This window comes from Xyrauchen texanus, chromosome 47 (assembly GCF_025860055.1).
Source record: "Xyrauchen texanus isolate HMW12.3.18 chromosome 47, RBS_HiC_50CHRs, whole genome shotgun sequence".
Taxonomy (NCBI): domain Eukaryota; kingdom Metazoa; phylum Chordata; class Actinopteri; order Cypriniformes; family Catostomidae; genus Xyrauchen; species Xyrauchen texanus.
Genome location: NC_068322.1, coordinates 16,576,872 through 16,597,464, shown reverse-complemented (window position 1 = coordinate 16,597,464; position 20,593 = coordinate 16,576,872). Strand labels below are relative to the sequence as shown.

The following is a 20,593-nucleotide window of genomic DNA, read 5'->3' as shown; positions in this document are numbered from 1 at the left end:
TTGGCAGTCCCCCCTGAACGGTTCAACAGAAAGTCTAAAGAAATTGTGAAAAATGTGTATAAAATGAAGGGACACTGAACGGCTTTCGGGTCTTTGCTTCCTGGGCTGCACAGCATCATGGCTGGTGTTATTATTTCCACCGGCAGCCTGTGTTTGTGTGTCGTTATGTGCCTTCACAGAGAATTATGGGAGTCCTGGGTGATTAGCACTGATGAGAAGCAGATGGCTGCAGAGGTACAGTAAGACTACAGACTGCAGCTAGAATGCTAGCCCAGGTTACGCTGCATCTGACACCGTTCTTGTGCCGCAGCTGTGAGCTAAACACTCATAAAAGCAGGACTTTGAACAGCACTGAAACAAAACACATTCCCACCCGATCTATTAGGTTCTTTTAAAGTATAGACAACTGTTTGGCACTTGGGCTCTTTAGCCAGGAAAAGAAGAGGTAAGTTCAGATCCCTGTGCCAGAACAGAACTGGGCCGAAACCCAAACCATCCATCACGATAAGTCGTCACGATAGACTTGATTGCAGCAACATGGCCAAGGGATCTTGTTTCTTCTATTGCCTGTGTAAATACAGTGTCTGTGTTTCTATGGACCACTGAGACCATTTTTGATACCCGTTGTAGATTATGCTGTTTGCTGAAGCGGTAAAGGCGTTACAAGTAAGCCAAACCAAATCAGAACGATTAGCAACACCCTAAAAAAATGAGCTGTTAGCTATTTAACTGGTTAGTATTGATTGAGTAACAAGACCCCACACAAGTATTAAGCAGAGCGCTGAGAGAAAAGAGATAAAGAGATGATGACAAAACAGTCTTTTTTTCCTGTTCAACAGGAAATATTCTTAGTCTAATGCAATTACTCCAGAACTCAAATCTTAATCAAATATGATTTTAAAAACCCATTAGGATCAAGAACACAGCAAAACGCATTAATTAGACCTCTACAAAGCTTTTGTAAGTATAAATTAATAAGATGCAACAATATAGAGGTGCATTCAGTAATTTTTTGTTGTCCCGTTGGGCGACACGAGAGTCATCCTGTATTTTTATGCTATTAGAGTGGATGCTCGCTATATCTAGGGGTTACATTTTTTTTTTTGAGGTGGTGGAACGCTAATAGCAGGGCTGTGGGTGGGAGTCGGGGGTAAAAAAAAATTCCCACTGGTTGTACTGCTTGAAGAGGACAGTGGAGTGTGGTACAAAACAGTAGCTATTGGCGAATAAGTAGAAAAGCTTCCGACTAGAAAAATTATTTCCCCATCTTTGAACAAGAGGTTCAAACAAGAGGAATGCCATTCCAGAACGTTCCGTCTCAATTTAACCCTTGGCAAAAACAAAAGTTTCTGGTTCCATTCCTGGATGGTGATTGGTCAATGCAGTGTTCCAGCTGTGCTAAAATATACAATATAGTAACATAAATTATGCAAAATACCTGTTCTCCTAGCTACTGTATAGCTTATTTCACTACACAGGTTTACATACCAGGGACTATAAAGTATAAGGATGTTTATTATGTAGTAATAATTTAATAAAAGCAATATGGTCATGCTATATTGTTACAATATACAGTATAGGCCTACTGTTAATTTAAAATTTGGTTACAGTGAGTCAAATTTTCTTTCTGATGTAATTCTTCAATGCAGGAAATCACAGCATTAAGAAGCCCTCATTAAATGAGAACATGTTTTATTATAAAGCATAATCTGTTCCTAAAGCTGCAAATAAGCTCATAACCTGTTTTCATGGGCAATGATCTGTGACAATAACATCTCTGAAAACAAATGCACACAAACGACTCTAGTAACCATATGTGAGCAAACAGCAAGAAGGTAGATTTGTGTTCATCACTGCCTCACAAACCTGCAAAATGACTGTGTTTTTATCACTTTCTGTCTCCAACTCATCTTCCCATCCCCTGAAATCATTTAAAATTAAAACAAATGTTTTTGTTAAAGGATATGTCTGTCTCGATCAATTATGAATAACAAATTTTGTGTTATTTGATATGCTTGCTAGAAAAAAAAAGAAAGAGAAAAAAAAGTCAAATCATTCCACTGTAGTGTTGCTTAAATTCTACCCATTTGTTATGCAATTGGTGTTTTAATATTCGTGACTTAGATTTGAATAATACATTTCTTGTTTTAAAAGATCAGCTTTTTAAAGCTGCACTACATAACTTGTGCTCTCTAGCAATACCTGTGGTTGAAACTTAAAATTGCAAACAATTTGCAGAAGAATATGTCAATTGTGATTTGGCACAGCTCTTCTGGCGGATGAATCTCCTAATTTGAGTTTACCTTGACATCGAATGTGTGTGATCATGACTGGAGTCATAACTTGCTATTTTCATGTTGATGTTATGGTATACGCAGGGTTGGGGAGTAACGGAATACATGTAATGGGATTACGTGTTTAAAATACAAAATGTAAATATTCCCACTGTATTCCACTACAGTTACAATTTAAATCATTGGTAATTAGAATACAGTTACATTCAAACAGTATTTTGATTACTGAAGAGATTAATTTGTATTTTATTGTCATTTGTTTCATTTCATATTTAGTCTGTTCAGATGGAAAACATTTATACATATAAATGATGCGATCCAAAGTGCATTTGAACAGCAGTGAAACACTTTCTTATGATGTGTTACATTCATATGAGCAGACAGAGAAGTAAGTTTGAAGCAAGTTTGGATCAGAAGAAATTTAATTAGCTTTACGCTAAGCTAAAATGCTATTTCTAGCCATTTTATATGCACGTTACCAGACGTGATCATAATTGTTTATCAAGAAAATTAACTTGTTTGTATACTCAAAACAAGTGAAAAAAAATCTACCAGTGCTGAAGAAGTAATCCAAATTATTTAGAATACATTACTGACCTTGAGTAATCTAATGGAATGTTACAAATTACATTTTACAGCATGTATTCTGTAATCTGTAGTGAAATACATTTTAAAAGTAACCCTCCCAGCCCTGGTTATACAATTAAACATTTGAAAGAGAAATATTGCTTGCTTTGATGAAGATAAACAACACTCTTATTTACATATTTTAATGAATTTTCTGACACCGCAGCTTTAAACAGAGAACAGGTGACTCTCCAAAGCCACCACCAGTAGACCTTAATATGAGTATTAAAGTTTTTTTATCTACTATTAATATTTGAATTGTACTACAATTTTCAATTTGAGAGGTTCAACTCATGATATGGTTAATACGAATTCAATAGAAGACTTTATTATTTTTATACTGTATTGTCCAGCCTCAGTTACTACAACAGCATGTCTATGCAATGCACACAATAACACCGTGAACTAAAACGAGGCCTAAAACATACAGGTGAAACTCGAAAAATTAGAATATCGTGCAAAAGTTCATTAATTTCAGTAATTCAACTTAAAAGGTGAAACTAATATGTTATATAGACTCATTACAAGCAAAGTAAGATATTTCAAGCCTTTATTTGATATAATTTGGATGATTATGGCTTACAGCTTATGAAAACCCCAAATTCAGAATCTCAGAAAATTAGAATATTACATGAAATCAATAAAAAAAAGGATTTTAAATACAGAAATGTCGGCCCTCTGAAAAGTATAATCATGCATATGTACTCAGTACTTGGTTTGGGCCCCTTTTGCATTAATTACTGCCTCAATGCGGCGTGGCATGGATGCTATCAGCCTGTGGCACTGCTGAGGTGTTATGGAAGACCAAGATGCTTCAATAGTGGCCTTCAGCTCTTCTGCATTGTTTGGTCTCATGTCTCTCATCTTTCTCTTGGCAATGCCCCATAGATTCTCTATGGGGTTCAGGTCAGGCGAGTTTGCTGGCCAATCAAGCACAGTAATACCATGGTCATTGAACCAGGTTTTGGTACTTTTGGCAGTGTGGGCAGGTGCCAAGTCCTGCTGGAAAATGAAGTCAGCATCTCCATAAAGCTTGTCTGCTGAAGGAAGCATGAAGTGCTCTAAAATGTCCCGGTAGACGGCTGCGTTGACTCTGGACTTAATAAAGCACAGTGGACTAACACCAGCCGATGACATGGCTCCCCAAACCAACACAGACTGTGGAAACTTCACACTGGACTTCAAGCATCTTGGATTGTGTGCCTCTCCATTCTTCCTCCAGACTCTGGGACCTTGGTTTCCAAATGAGATGCAAAATTTGCTCTCATCAGAAAAGAGGACTTTGGACCACTGAGCAACAGACCAGTTCTTTTTTCTTTAGCCCAGGTAAGACGTTTGACATTTGAAGCCCATGTCCAGGACCCGTCTGTGTGTGGTGGCTCTTGATGCAGTAACTCCAGCCTCAGTCCACTCCTTGTGAAGCTCCCCACACATTTGAATGGCCTTTTCCTGACAATCCTCTCCAGGCTACGGTCATCCCTGCTGCTTGTGCACCTTTTTCTTCCACACTTTTCCCTTCCACTTAACTTTCTATTAATGTGCTTTGATACAGCACTTTGAGAACATCCAACTTCTTTTGCAATTTACCTTTTGAGGCTTTCCCTCCTTGTGGAGGGTGTCAATGATGGTTTTCTGCACAACTGTCAGGTCAGCAGTCTTCCCCATGATTGTGAATTCAACTGAACCAGACTGAGAGACCATTTAAAGGCTCAGGAACCCTTTGCAGGTGTTTAGCTGATTAGAGTGTGACACTTTGAGCCTACAATACTGAACCTTTTCACAATATTCTAATTTTCTGAGATTCTGAATTTGGGGTTTTCATAAGCTGTAAGCCATAATCATCAAAATGATATCAAATAAAGGCTTGAAATATCTTACTTTGCTTGTAATGAATCTATATAATATATTAGTTTCACCTTTTAAGTTGAATTACTGAAATTAATGAACTTTTGCACGATATTCTAATTTTTCAAGTTTCACCTGTATAACGAGTATTTAACAATGATAGGGATAAAACATTTATTTATTCTATACTTATTAAATGTAAAAATAATATACTTAAATATGCAATATAACCCCGCGACCCTGTACACAGGATAAGCGGTTGACGATGGATGGATGGATGGATGGATGCAATATAACAATTACAAGAAGTCAATTTCAAAAGTTATACATATAAAACATGTCACATGTTCACCGGACATGAGTAATGTTCGATTCATAAAAGCATAACGAGCAATATAAGCTTAAACCACCCTTCCACAAAACATGACCAAGCATTATAGCAGTTAAACAAGTTTGCCAAATGGATAACAGATAAACATCCATCTAGACCTCAACAATGCTGTCCTGAACTGTGTGAGTGTTAATGAACTGAGCTGAACAGCATAGTTAGTTTCTCCAACTGGAACATGAGACAGCCGTTACTTCTTTCCTGTGTGGGCGGCCATGACATAATGACGCATGGATGAATGTCATAAGCCAGCGATTTCGCGCCAAATCGAACCCAACAGCTTAAAATACAAATCATTTTTATAGGTGAATCGTGAATCGGGTTAAGGTAAGGGCATTGTTTTGAACACTGATTGTATATATACACTCAATCAATAATGGTAATTTGTTCATTTTTAACCAAAAGTCTTTAGTTTACTTACACAGTGCAGCTTTAATATTTCATGGACAATTGTTACAAAGGTTTGGTTGACCAGGAATTATTTTTGACCTATTTCAGTCAATAATAATCATCCTCAAGATAATCAAGACTTCTTTTACAAGACTTCAATCCATAAGCAAATATTCACGAACAAATCATGCAGAGAAAATAAAAAGTCACATAAGATTATGTCCCAAGCAAAGAGTTGCTTTAAAGGGGTCATATCAGGAAAAATATTTTAAAAAACAAATCGTTTGAAATTAAAGTAGCAACTGTGTCTCTCTTCTCTTCTGAAGGATCCCAATATTAAAAAGAAGTGGAAGTTTTTATTTTTATAACCAACTATTTTTACCAATGTCCCTCATCATTTCAGTCTGATCTTAAAAGTTTGTGTGGCAAATAGTAGACTGGACTGTTTTGAGAGCCTGTAACAAAGTAATACAGGCGTTTTGAAGTGTTACAGAGAGATGGCGCAACACCAACCATAGGACCTGACATCAAACCCACTACCATTATGAAGCAATGTTATTCATTTTACATGCAAAGAAGCCAATCATAACAGAGGACATGTATAGAGATCTTAAAAGGTGCAGTACCAATAACAGCTTATTTAATTCATTTAATTCTGGCAAATGATGACTTTCAAAACAAGAACACCTGACTAACATGCATCGCACTTTGGAGGAATAAAATAAAACAGTGAAAAGGTTAATACGACCTCTTTATTGTATTGTCGCTAGATAACTTTAAATATTTAACATTAACATCATTCTTTATTTTGTTGTCATGCCAGCCTTAACATAGCTGGAGGGCTGATTAGCCATTTTAGTCATTTGTTTGAAACAGGCCTTTTATCACACAATTTCACCTGAGGGGGGAAACGATCATGTGTGAAGGGTGAGTTTGACAGCCTTGCTGGGAAGCCTGTCAGTTAGGCAGCAAATGCTACAGAATAGTCCATGTATGCATCTATGCAACTAACCATTTTACATTTGGTTGAAAAAGAAATACATCCAACATTTCTCGCAAAGGTTTCATTTTTAGGCTTTGGACAGATTTGAATTTTCTTAGTTGCCATGGTGACAATGACTTGCTGCAACAACTGCTAGATGGCGCCAACATTTCAACACCTATCTATTCTTCTCCTGCATGTGTGTGTGTGTGTGTGTGTGTGTGTGTGTGTGTGTGTGTGTGTGTGTGTGTGTGTCTAAGAGTGTGAAGGAGACTTTGAGTGTGTGTGCACTTGCCTGAGTGAGTGAGTGAGTGAGTGAGTGAGTGAGTGAGTGAGTGAGTGAGTGAGTGAGTGAGTGAGTGAGTGAGTGGAGTGGAGTGAGTGAGTGAGTAGAGTGCAAAAGACAGAGAGTGAATGAGAGATTTTATATTACTTATCCAGTTTAATAAAGCAAGCCTAAAGGAGAAAAAGACAAAGAGAGGTAGCAAAATAGACAGGAAGAGAGACCGGGAAAGAGGCAGACAGACAGCTGGTAGAGGACAGGCAGGGAGCGACTGACAGCAGGTAGAGGGCAGACAAACCCTGAGTCATTTGAACAAATGTTTGTGACAGGGATACAGAGAGCCGGCATTCAAAAATTATGCTGCATTCATTGAACTGGACAATATGTGTTCAGCAAAAACATGGATCACTAAACATAAAAGACAGGTGTTAGCTTTAGCAAGAACCACTAAAAATGTAAAAGTGCACTGAACTCACTATCATCTTAATTTATTATGGTACGTTACATCAATGGGTTTCAGATTGAACTTTAAAAATGAAAAGTTAGCAAATCTAGTAGTACGGTTTTGGATCCATCATCAGGATTGAGCTCTAACCGGTTATTTGCCACGCCAGAGATAGCTCAAGTGGATTTTGATAGAGACACAGGAGCAGCAGACGTTTTAGACGGTGTGTGATGCTGGCATGACTGATATGGTACATAAATCACTCACTGTAATATGCCACTGCCATCTTGGGAGGGAAACCCACTCCATTCTCTATACAAATACACACATCCATCACTCTCTCATTCAATATCCCCAAACAAGAAAACAATACACTACCAATGTTTAATTAAAATCCAAGCGTTTGCATAATTCATAACATTAATGGGGAGGTCTGGTTCTTGTGTTTCATAAGGTGAGGTCCCGTGTGTGCAACATTTTTTTACTTATGTCAATTAAAAGATTCTGATGAACATCTACCACCGTACACATGCTGTAAACAAGTGGTCAACCTATATGGGTTCTGCAATGGTCAATGACAATATCTAGAGGACGGGGACCGATGGCCGATATAATGCCGATACATAGCCTACATAATATAATTTCTTGACAGCAAATGAGATATACAGTACATGAAATTGCTGATAATATAGCTTATTTTACATCATATTTAATTCACAAAAAATTTAAACAGAATTTGTTTACCATTAAGTGATCTGCGGCCACCTAATTATCCACTGACAAGATTGTTTGTGGATTTTGGAACTTATACAAACTAACAATTGTGTTAATCAACCTGGTCTCATCCGATCATGTTACTATACCTAGATTTTTACAAAATAACTTCTAAGTGCCTCGTTTTATGCATCGTGGCAGTTTTCTAATGAAATTAACACTAGAGGCGCTACAACAACAACAACACATTTTATTTCCTTTCATATAAACCACAAGCAAAACAGTAGATCATTAGTTCATAAACACTTTATCCTGTTCCTCACACAATGTTATGACATCTAAACACTTTTTCTTTAGCTTGTGACTTGTGAGGTAATACATTTTATCATTTGTGTTTTGGGCCCTGGAGAAGTTTTGACATGCCTTGACATTTCTGCTTTTTTCAGGTGCTTAAAAACATTAATGGCTAATGTCTGATAACACTGTATTCAGCACAAACTGGGCTACAATAATATGTGAGCAACATGTATGTACAGGTTTGTATTTTTGAGGAAAATAACATTTATGCGTGGTTTTTGAAAAATCTAAAATGTTAAGTCATTGAAATAAGGCCATATAACACATACTAAACATTTGTCCACAAGACTTTTGAGAACTGGATCTTGTAGCCTAGAGTTTTTGCTACAAAATGATGTGAAAACCATCCTGATCACTAATTCATACAGAACAATATAGTAATTGAACTTTTGTAAGACACTTTTAGTGTTAGAAAGGTCATATGCGAGGAGGCGTGAACTATCATGAATATTGATTGTAATTCACACCTGAGGAGACAAAGACCCCTCCACTGGGCCTATAAGACTTTACTTAATTTTATACACACAATTTTATACCATATTACATATCATATTTATATCATACAACATAAAATTTGAATACCCGCTTCAGCCGAAACAGCATTTAAATGGAACTAAAACTTGCTTATTAGGAGTCATATTTCAAAATGCAATACTCTGAATCCTGGCTGGCAAGTCTGGAAACAGTCCCACTAGTAAAATATGTACATGTTTATATAAAATGGCATGTCAACTAATGAAAATTCAATTACTTAATCATCTGAAATTGAATCCTCGGCTGGATCAAGTCTCTCTTCAAAATGCAAACGTTCATCGGAGTCCCGCTCTTCTTCTGAGGAAAATGTTAACTCTTCACGGATAAGTATTCACGGAGTTTCAGTTCATTTTTGTGACGTGTTTCAGAAATATGCTCGTGAACAGACTGCTGTGAGCTCACCCTTTTAATTTTTCTTTATTTTACAAAAGCACAAGGTTTTGTTGTTATTGTGAGTGTACACAAATAAAAGTGGACCCTTTATAGTCTCTGATGACGGAGAATTTTATGTTGTTTCTGCTGTACAACATAATGTATGCGCCGCAATACGTGTAATGAAACACGTAATATTGTTTTGCAAAAATATCACCACAGTCACATAATTTCCATGAGATCACGCTGATTAATCAGCCCAGCGGATAATGCAGATAACTTGATAGTAACTGATTTTAATTGATAAACCACAGCACTCACACAAACTATTACGAAACCTGTGTTGAGAGCTTGGTCAAGGGGAATAACCGTAAAATCATGTGCACGAGGACACCTGAGTCAGTTGGATCCGGTCAAGGCCATGTGACAAATGTGCTACTACCTTAAAGTGCTCGTCAGACCCACAATGTCTTGCTTTTGGATGAGTGAATCTCAAACTGATTTATTAAACATGCAACCTACACTGAGAATTCAGCACCACCTAAACTAGGCCGCACGCAGGAGGACAGCTAAAGACAGACAGAGGAAAGAGGAACAGAGAGAGTGACGACTTGGGAAGAAGAGGGGAACATCCACATAACACCCACGCAAAAGACCCAACCAATCTTTTCCCAAGGTCAGAACCATCTGTAAAACCCCATCTTTATTCTCACTGTTGTTTTCGCCACAGCACTCCAATCCTTGTGATGTTGCTCTTTGGATTTGACTCAACATCCCACACATTTTCTGCTGCAAAACCAACACAACACTCGAGCAGAAAAACAACTGTGGGCCAACATCTTAAGCTCCCTCTCTCAACCATTCATGGAACTGGTTAATATCTTGAACGAGGCAGTGTGCTGGAAGACTGAGGGTTTAAAAGAGACAGCAGTCTGCTGGGAGCTGATCTGATATTCACTCTGAGCAAACGCATTAGGCCTGGCCTACATACACAAACATACTCACACTTCCACCCACATTTATCAAGAAGAAAAAAACTCTTTTGTAACTCCTTCCCTCACATGTTTTTTCATTTTCTCTTTTATAAGTGGTGCTTGCTAAGACAAGCATCACTATTTCTAGTGCTCATACATGGGGGTAGGCATTTCAACAAACCTATGACCTAAGCATTAAACTTTGCCAACTACCTCCTCCTCCTGCATCGTTTGACCTGTGGAACTCAAATTGTGTTTTTTGCAGGGAAGAGGTGTGCTATCAAAGCAATTCGCCATACAGTTTTCACCTTGCGGACAATAAACTGACAAAGAAAACCAGAGATTGGGACCAGAGAAACTATGAAATATTTCAAGCTAAAAAAAGAAAAAGAAAAGCAGACTGGTTCAAAGATTAAAGATGAAATCCAAGAAATTATAGCTTCTCATATAGAAAATATGAGAGACAGATGAAATACTAAAACAATGAACTTACATTATAGCGATAATTATGACCAGTCACAACTCATTTAGCTCGGTCCAGACCTTTTCACGCATAGATCACCCAGAGCTCACGCACACTCATACAGTCTTTGCTGGGGGACAGCAGTTCAGAAGAGTGAGAGATGGTTATTAGACTCCAGTGTCATGACCCGCTGCTGACTCACATTAACAAGGGGCTTTGGTTTATTCCCATAATGCTGAGGGTGCCTACGGTGCCAATGTGTCACAAGCAGCTGTTTTCTGCTTTATTAACATACACATTTATTCATGCAGTCTGTCATCCTTCCATTTAAATACTGCTCTATCCATTAAAGTGGTCTTCTTGCTCTGGATTTGACACAAAGCACAGATTCTAGTATAAAGTGTACATGCATGTATGTATGTATGTATGTGTGTGTTTAAATACAATGGGTCTTATGGAGATTTACTGGTGTTTCACTGCCATGCATGTGTTACTGTCTATTATATGTTTAGTTGAGTTTCTGTAGTCATGTTTGAGAATAACAGCAGATGAATTATTTACAATATGCACATACGCACAGTTGACAGAAAAAACCTTACAAGCCAACATTAGAGCGTTAAAAGCATTTAAAAAATCCAGAGAGCTGTGTTTTATGGCACATCACCACTAGAGTATTAATAATGGCTAAGGCAAGCATCACTATTACTAAAGCCCATACTTAGGGTTAGGGATTTGACACATTTTTAAATTTCTTACACTTTTTCTTGTACTACAAAAGTTACACCACACTTTAATATGTTACGCATGAATGAAGCATCAAATTGCACAGCTTGTTAAAGAGAGGCAAGATATTAAAAATTATATTTGGTAATAAGATATTTAGCAGGGTAGCCGATAAAATGTGCCAAGAAAAAAAAAAAAAAAAAATCACATCAAAAGAGGGACCCAAGGAACCAGAATATCATAGAAACTTGAGACTGAGCTCTTTTGACTTTGGGCCAATAAGCAACCACTTAGCAATCACACAGAGCACTAGAATCACTTAGTAACTAGCTAGCAACTGAATAGATACAGTAATAAAAAAAAACACACAGAACACCTTTGCAACCACATGCAAAGCCCTGTCACCCACCAAGTTTACATATTGTAAATAAGATTTATTCATTTTCTGAACTGAAATGTGTTTGTGTTTGTGCAGGCCGTTGCCATGATGATTTAGACATCACACACCTTCTACAAGCATTAAGAGCCTGATCTACATGGCCATGGTGACATTTGTGGGCTATGATACATGAAGACTCCAGTCAAATCTATTTTGGCTGAGTGTGCCACACTTGCAGACAGTTTTACAGAGATCTTGCACTTTTAAGTCTGAGGTATGTCACACTTCCAGACACAAAATGGTGGAGGAGTAACACACATGATGTAACAACTAACCGCAACTATCTCTCTCTGATCCCTGTCACGTGGAGCTTGCCAAAAGAATAACAGGAGTACTACGTGAGCACAAGCAATTGCAATATAGTGATTTAGGTGATAATGTGATTACAGACATGTAGCTTGCTTGATTTGAGCCAAAGCATGGCTAAATTTGTTATATTGCTGCATTTTCTTTATAGGTTCGGTTGGCCTTCACAAGGTTATATTTTAAAACAAACCAAAACTAGAAAATTTACATTGTGGGTATTTTTAGTGGAGTAACTTTACCTCATGAAAGTGCGTGATAGTTTATTTATCCAACCGAGGCTTGTCATAGAACGCATGTTCATATGCAGATGAATGTGACACATTCATCCAATAATACTTTTGTGGCTCATTTTAGTGCGGGGAAAAAAGATTGCTGACAGAATCGGAGTGTGATGAAAACATTAATATCAGCTTGACATCTTGTCCATTCTTCAGTAAAAGCAGCAGCTTATTGGTCACTTGAAGAGAACACAACACCGCCTCAGTGACAGAATGATTTTTACAAACAAGTGGGATTCGTTTTTTCAGCCTTTAACTCAGCAAGGAGTCCCGACAGTCAAGTGATTAACACTTCCCGCTGAGAGACGCTAATGCCCGCTCTGTATAGCCGCCGATTAAAGAAGCTAACACCTGAAAATCTTTGGAAAAATCGGCTAGTGAGAGCCGGCTTTACACAAATTGCTACAGTTCAGAGGTGAAATGTCCACTGAGTGGCGCTAAAAGAGAGTGCAATTTTCTCACAAACAGATGAGGTTTTAAAGGTTAATGCTTTAGCAAGTTTTAAATGAACAAAATCAACCTGCCCACCCTAAACCTAAACCAAACGGATAGCGTAATAAAAAGCATATGTGAGATGAAAAACGCAATTGCAGACGCAAACACGTCATTTTGTGGTGCTGCTATGACACTTTCGAAAAGTGTCGGATCATGCTTTTCAGGACTCGTACCCAAGTCCTTTGCATCGCAAGTGCAATGCTCTATCAGTTAAGTCGAACAAGCTTCTAAATTCATTTCACCTCTAGTTCATTTCACCAGGAAACTGCTGTGATATGTACAACAAGACACCTTAAAATTTTGTTATAGTATCATGTTTCTATGAGACAAGGTAGATCATTAAAGAGGAAAAAGCATTTTAAAAATCCAGAGCTGGGCTCAACGCTAAGGATTTTTTCTACTGGCCTGATCAGATTTTACTTCCCTGACAACATTTTCACTGAGCCCAACACAAAAATGAAAAATAGCCGTTTATACCATCATGGCTTTAAAAATATTTTCACCAAAATTGTATCACATATATAGTTTGGAAGATAAATTACTGCCTAATGTAACACCATATAAGCACTTAACAGACATTCAAACGGCCGTCCTGCCATTTACACATGTGTTTTTCAGCGAAGAGTTCAGTGGAGCAGAGGATGAGTTTTCAGTTTAGTCATGCTGTCAACGTTTGGGCCATGTGTAGTGTTTTCACAAGCAGGATAAAAGATTTAGTCACCCAGTTAGAGATTTAATTATTGGCTGAATGGAATAAACATAAGAATCCCTAAGAGAGGAGACCTTGCTACCATCAGCTGTGCTGTGTAATATACAGTAGGTAGATATAAGGTCTAAAATATGAATTAAAAATATGGATACAAACATGAAATTAGACAACCTACCCAAACAAGACCAGCACTGACTGAAACCATCAAGGCCAATGAGATTTTGCCTCTTTTCATATCAGATGCAATTAGCATGTTGAATTAATGATTACATTTTGAAACATACCTAGCAGTTAAATGTACTTGCATTTAGAATCCTGAGCTGCTCAGATCTCCAGTCATTACCGAGGTTTAACAAAGTTTATTACTTTTCATCCTGCCCTTCATCCTGCCCTTCATATCTAAAGGTAAAAACAAATTATAGAAAAACACGCCTTTTTTACTTTGGAAATGCACGTTAAACGGCATCTAATCTGCACTGAGAGAGAAGATGAGAGTTAAGCACGAAGAGACATGGATTCACCAACATATTTAAAGGAAAGAATTGGGGTATTTCCAGCATTGGAAACATGGAATGTGCAGGGATCATTCAAATGTTGTGGAAGATGTGTAATCCCGCTCCGAAATTCTTTAAGCATTTTTTTTTCCCCTTGCAATTTTCAACACTTGAGTAATAGATGCAGCAAAGACTCTTGGAACAGAGCGAGGACAGTTCTTGGAGAGAGCGCTCGGTGTCTGCACGCTCGTGTGCTCACACGAGTATGCCTCGCAGCGTCCAGTATATTATGCATTCACTCAATATAATAAAAACTGTTACGCTCCATGTCATTTTTGTGCTCTATGGCTTGTTGTCTTCTTGCACTAAGGTTATAAGCACAGCCCTGATCGAGCAAGTAACAGTTCTTGCAACTGGCCCAAATCACTCTCCCAATGGCCCCGGGCCATCGGGCAGTCCTTATTGTTGAGCCCTGCAGAGAATAGAATAGACCAATTAGTAAAAGTATTCCCCACAACAGTAGAGATGAAGTGGCGTAGTGGCTAGGACTGAGCCACGAGGTATCACCGCTGTGCCCTAGAGCAAGGCACTTAACCCCAGGTTGCTCCAGGGTGGATTGCCCGTGTAACAAGTGTACTGTGAGTCACTCCGGATAAAAGCACCTGCCAAATTACTACTTATAGTATTAAACATGTAATTACCTGCATATTAAATTAACATCCCACAGTAAACCTCAATACAGTAAATCTTTCTAAAACACATTAGCTTGAAACATGAGCACTGATGAAGAACCAGCACAATAGCAGATGATTCAGGCTCAAGCTGACACAGTAAGTGCTGTACTGCACTGAGTGCTGCTGAGGCAAAATGAGGCAAAAAGTGATTGGTCAGTTACGACGCCTAACATGTCCCACAATCCCACAGTGACAGCACCATTTGCTCTGCAGACTGAGAACTCTCGCTTGGTCATGCAGTCTGAGTAACGAAAAGTGCTACTGTAGATATAAGTTGTTATATACAGTGGACAGGGACCAAATCAATTGGATCTTTGTGCTTATGTTTAATCATACATAGAGTTCACTGAGGAAAGCAAGAATCTGGAGACCAGTTTGAAGGCAGATTCTCAGCAATAAACAAACTGACAACTTCCTCAACTCCACTGTGCTCAACAAGGGTTTATATGTTGATGTAAGTTTGGCTGCCTTAGATATTCAGTACACATTAAAGCTTTGAAAAACAACATTAGCACAAACAAATACCTAACAGATTCCAGGAATCAAACAACCTGGATACACTTTTGTCAAATCTTTGTTGACCTGGATGTGTTTGCCAGGGACAAAGATAGAAGAAATGCTCCATCATACTGCTCGGAGGACAAGTCCGGGACAGCTCCTGTCAGACAGAGTCATCCGAGATGGCGTCATGGAGCCTCGTCAGACATTTTGAGATCTATCATAAACATATTAATTCAGCTAATGACCTAAATTGCCTGTCATACGAACCCGGCACAAATCCGGAGAAGGAAAGATGCCAGATAATGCTGCCCTCTTTACAAATGAGAATCTTAATCAATGAGAAACAGGGGAACAAAACAACATCCAAGAGTAAGACAGAGTGAAGGAGAAAGAGAGAGTGAAATAAATACTAAAGAGTAATGTCAAAAACTTGCCATTCTAACATCACAAATTACTGTTAGCATTTGTTGTATAATTTCAGGATTTTTGCCTTGAAGGAAGGCATCAACTGCAGGCTCTAACTGCATACTAAAAGAATACAGATCAAGAGAACAAGAATTTTTCTGCTAAAATAAAAGTGTGTATGGTTGTGTGCCACAGCAAAAGCATGTTCAGAGCCATTCAAACACTTCATGAGTCGAAATGAACATTTCAGAGGCTGATGGTGTATCATTGCCCACAAAACATCCTTTCCATCTTCCTGCTGTTGGAGTGTTTGTGTAGCAGAAGAGCTTCATGTTTGGCTGTGATCCATCTCCGCTCTGGACCTGTGATTGACTGAATATGTGTTTACCTGAAAGCCAGCCCTCGTCAACAGCGGTGGACGACAACACAATGCAAACACGAACATCTGCTGGGCTACGGGCCACCACTGAGATTCTGCTCTATTAGGACACAAATGTGTAGCTTGCTAATAGCTGGATAATTCCATTTAGTGAAGGTGGAAAGTGTTAAAGGGATAATTCACAAAAAATGTTTAATTCTCTCATGTTTGACTTATATCCAATCCCATTTGGTGTTAACACTTTGGTGTTGAACACAAAAAGAAAAGTGTTCTAAAATATTTATGCCGTTTTTTTACAATTAAATATTAGTTCATAGTAACTATGGCTGTCAAGTAGCCATATAACCAGTGCACTACATTTCATGTCTTCTGAAGCCATACAATAGCTTTGTGTGAGGAACAGACTGAAATTCAAGTTATTATTCATCTACAATATTCCCCTCAGCTGAAGATCTGAAATCTCACATTCATTCAGATTAATTAATTGATGGCTAAACGATACCAAATGTGACATGCATGGTGGAAAATGTGAAATGGAGAATGATATTTAAGAGCTTCAGTGGAGGGGAAGATATTCATTGAACAACAACTGAAGTTTTGGTCTGTTCCTCACAACTTAATAGTACGGCTTTAGATAAAGCCATATGGACAAATTGTATTATTAATCTTAAGATTATTAAGACTACTATTAGTCTTAAGAACCTGAAAGCAGAGGTCACTATGAAGTGTCGTTTTACGCAAAAATGCTGTGTGAAGATTCTTTAAAGTTTGTCATTGCTGGAGAAACGGTTTTCTTAAAGGAATAGTGCATCCAAAAATGAAAATTCTCTCATTATTCACTTACCCTGATGCCATTCCAGATGTGTATGACTGTCTTTCAGCAAATCGATACTTAAAATGTTTTTAACTTTATTTGGTTGCTTCTGGCCAGCGGTGGGATGCTGCTTAAAATGAACTCTCGTACAACGTTTATTTCTCTGTTGCATACAAATCACGCACTTCACACTTCTCGCGTGTACGTGTCATAATGTCTACATCACTGATGTGTCGACTGCTGGCAGGAAGCGATTTTATAAAGTTAATAATGTTGTAATTATCAATTTGTTTCTTACACCAACCAATCAATTTGCTTCAGAAGACATTTATTGATTGACTGGAGTGTTGTTGATTACTTTTATGCTACCTAAATATACCTTTTAAACCATCAAATAGACAGAAGCCTGATGGCACCTGTTTACTTACATTATAAGGTCCTACAGAGTTTCAACATTTTTCAAAAAATCTTAATTTGTGTTCTGCTGAAGACAGACATGGCATGGTAAGTGAATAATGAGAGAATTGTAATTTTTGTGTGAACTATTCCTATTAATAAAACATTTCTTGGCATGTCAAGTTTTGGGCTTATGACTCAAATATCTATGTTCCTTAACGTTATTTATATTTAAAATCTTAGGAGTCTGTGTGCGATTTTATGTATGATTAGGTGCAAAATGTATGCTACGGGGAATACCCATAATCCCCTGCAATTTAATTATTTACTTACGTTTCCTTGGTCAAGGGGAACTAATGGGGGCATTTAAAAGGTTAATGTGAAAAATGAATAGAGGTTTGGGGGCATGGGTAGCTCATCGAGTAAATACGCTGACTACCACCCCTGGAGTCACGAGTTCGAATCAGAGGGGGCTGAGTTACTCCAACCAGGTATCCTAAGCAACCAAATTGGCCCAGTTGCTAGGGAGGCTACAGTCACGTTGGGGTAACCTCCTCGTGGTTGCTATAATGTGGTTCTTTTTCTCTGCGTGGTGAGTTGTGCGTGGATGCCGCGGAGAATGGCGTGAAGCCTGCATGCACTATGTCTCTGCGATAACGTGCTCAACAAGCCACGTGATAAAATTTGCGGAATGATGGTCTCAGAAGTGGGCGGAGGCAACTGAGATTTGTCCTCTGCCACCTGGATTGAGGCGAGTCACTACACCACCACAAGGACTTAGAGCACATTGGGTATTGGGCATTCCAAATTGGGAGAAAATACAAATGAATAGAGGTTTTAGCTCTTTTGTAGAATTATTTATGTTGTTTTGTTGCAAATAGTTGTTTCGTGTGATGACACCATTAGGATGATCTGTATCCTCTTTGGACCCTGTTAACTCTATTTCAGTTCACCTTGTGCATGTGAAACTGAAGTACAGGTGTCTATGAATTTCAGTGTAAAACATTAATTTTGTGAGCTGTGATGCTGATCTACATTTAAGTAATTTCAACTACATTTATTAAGTAGAACAAATTTGAACTAGCAAATATTAATTCGAACTACTTGCATCTATACCTTAAATTAAATTGTTAAGTTCATTCTATATGAACACCAAGTTAAGTCAACTTAAGTACACAGGTTTTGGAGAAGCGATTACTCAATTAACTTGAGGGAAGGAGTTTACTCAATCAATTGAGTAAACGTATTATGCTTTTAATTGGAGGTTTGGAATGACTTGAGGGTTAGCATAGGTAAATATGGCAGAATATTCATTTGGGTGAACCATTCCTTTTAGAAACTTATAAGAAACTGTGTTGTGATGTTACAGCATTAAGAGGAAAGCTGTAAGATGCAGATCTTAACAACAAAAAGATCCAAAGTAAAAATAAACATTTGCTCTGTGAAGCTGCTAAAACAAAGCTAGCATAGATTCTAGGTACTTTTTTCATCATGTCATCCAGTCTCTATTTTAATACTAACAAAGAAGTTTAAATTAGTTTTATTCAATCTATCAACTGTCGATGCGCATCCCTGTCCCTCACAGACAGCGCTAAAGAAACATCATAATGAACTATAGCTTTTGGCATAACAGATGTGCAGTAAGCCGGAGGGGCGGAGCTACATTATTGACAGCAATTTACAGGCTTTGCTCGGATGCGTTTGTTCACTCAGGTGCGCGCACGAGGAGCAGGCTTATCTCGAGCCGCGCTGTTGCTATGGGTCGACAGCTCCGTTGCCACGGCACCGACAGGGCCTGGATGGAGGGGGATCTTGAGAAGGGAAAATGAGTCAATGTTCGGCGCTTCGCGCATTTTAAAAGCATTAAATCCATAAAGCACACAAACCGCGCGGGGAGACATGGAGAAATTACGCCTGCTGCGCCACTGTGATAAAAGGGAATATTCAACAGATGTTCACGAGGAGGCATGCCTCATCAAATGAGATGCTCCGTCTCAACAGAATAAGACGACACCACCCCGAGTTCATTTTAGCTTCTGGGCTGAGTTGAACGGTCTTGATATCAGCGGTGATCAATGCAGATCAATGCACGGATTGATTAAAAGGCCATTTTAACTCTTTAGCAGCTGATAGGATAGTCGATTGACATCTTTGTGCGTCTGTGACCACATGATCTATATAGCTACATGCATCACCTATATCATAAACCAAACGAACCAGCTAACAAGTTCACCATCTAGCTATGTAGACGCATTTGCCTCCGTTATAATAATAATAATAATAATAATAATAAAATATACATGTGTGCATGGGTGATTAGATTTCATGACATTTGTTGATTGTCCCCCAAAGGCGATAAGTGATCAGTTAACATCACTGCGCATAACGTGTACTGAAAATGGAAGGATTCGGGTTCGGGTACACCCCCGCGTCATGCCCATGATAATGCTAACAGACTTATCATACACCCCCCAACAACACATCCATATGCATACACACAGTTTCCAAACAGAAGGAACAGAATTAGAGAAATTACCTTGATGGTTTTCAAGGGTGTCCTCCGGTATGTACATGTTTTTGCTTTCATTTACCATATATGTAGTCCAGCTTTATCCGAAGATGAATGAAGAAAAATGTTGCAAAAGGAGGGGTAGGAAAACCAACCCAATGAAGGGGAAAATGGGGGGGAGCAAAGCGTAAGATATTCCTTCTCTTGCGGCTTAGTTAATATTACCTTATCCCCATTATGGAACTAAAGATCAGGAAAGGATAATCGCTGGAACCACCTAAAAAAACGAACCAGTGCATCTTTGAAACATCCGGGCCCTACTTATGAAACATGATAATCGATAATCAGATCGGATCGAACGGCTCAGAAACGGTTCGGATAGGATGCTGCAACCGCCAGAAGAAACGCAGGAATAGCGGGTGCTGCCGTAGTTTCAGACACCGTTCAGAGCGCATCAAAGGATAAAAGGTGTGTATATTCCAGATCTCACGGGGTTAAATCTTCTGATATGATCGATTCCATCGGTGATGTTCCAGAGCAGGCGTAGGTCGTGTCGCGCCGCCTCGTTAGGAAACACAGTACAGAATCGGCCGCGTCCAGTCCATATTGGAAAGAGAGGGGAGTAGTCAGACTGTGGCCCTGCGGAGAGAGCGTGCACACCACCAGCCTCTCTGCAATGATCTGACGATCAAACCCCCTCCCCTGTAGACTCCCTGACTGCTTCCAGATGTGACTGCACTAGA

The 20,593-nt window shown here is 38.7% G+C and overlaps 1 protein-coding gene across 2 annotated transcripts in view; it reads right to left on the bottom strand.

Annotated features, from left to right (window-relative positions):
* LOC127638777 (voltage-dependent L-type calcium channel subunit alpha-1C-like) overlaps window positions 1-20,314 on the bottom strand; it is a 145,847-nt gene extending 125,533 nt beyond the window's left edge. For both annotated transcript variants that reach the window (XM_052120501.1, XM_052120502.1), the window contains exon 1: window positions 19,878-20,314. In XM_052120501.1, coding sequence (XP_051976461.1) covers window positions 19,878-19,935 — 58 coding nt within the window. In that variant the 5' untranslated portion in view covers window positions 19,936-20,314. The remainder of the gene's footprint in view (window positions 1-19,877) is intronic.
* Between the last annotated feature and the right edge of the window lie 279 nt (window positions 20,315-20,593).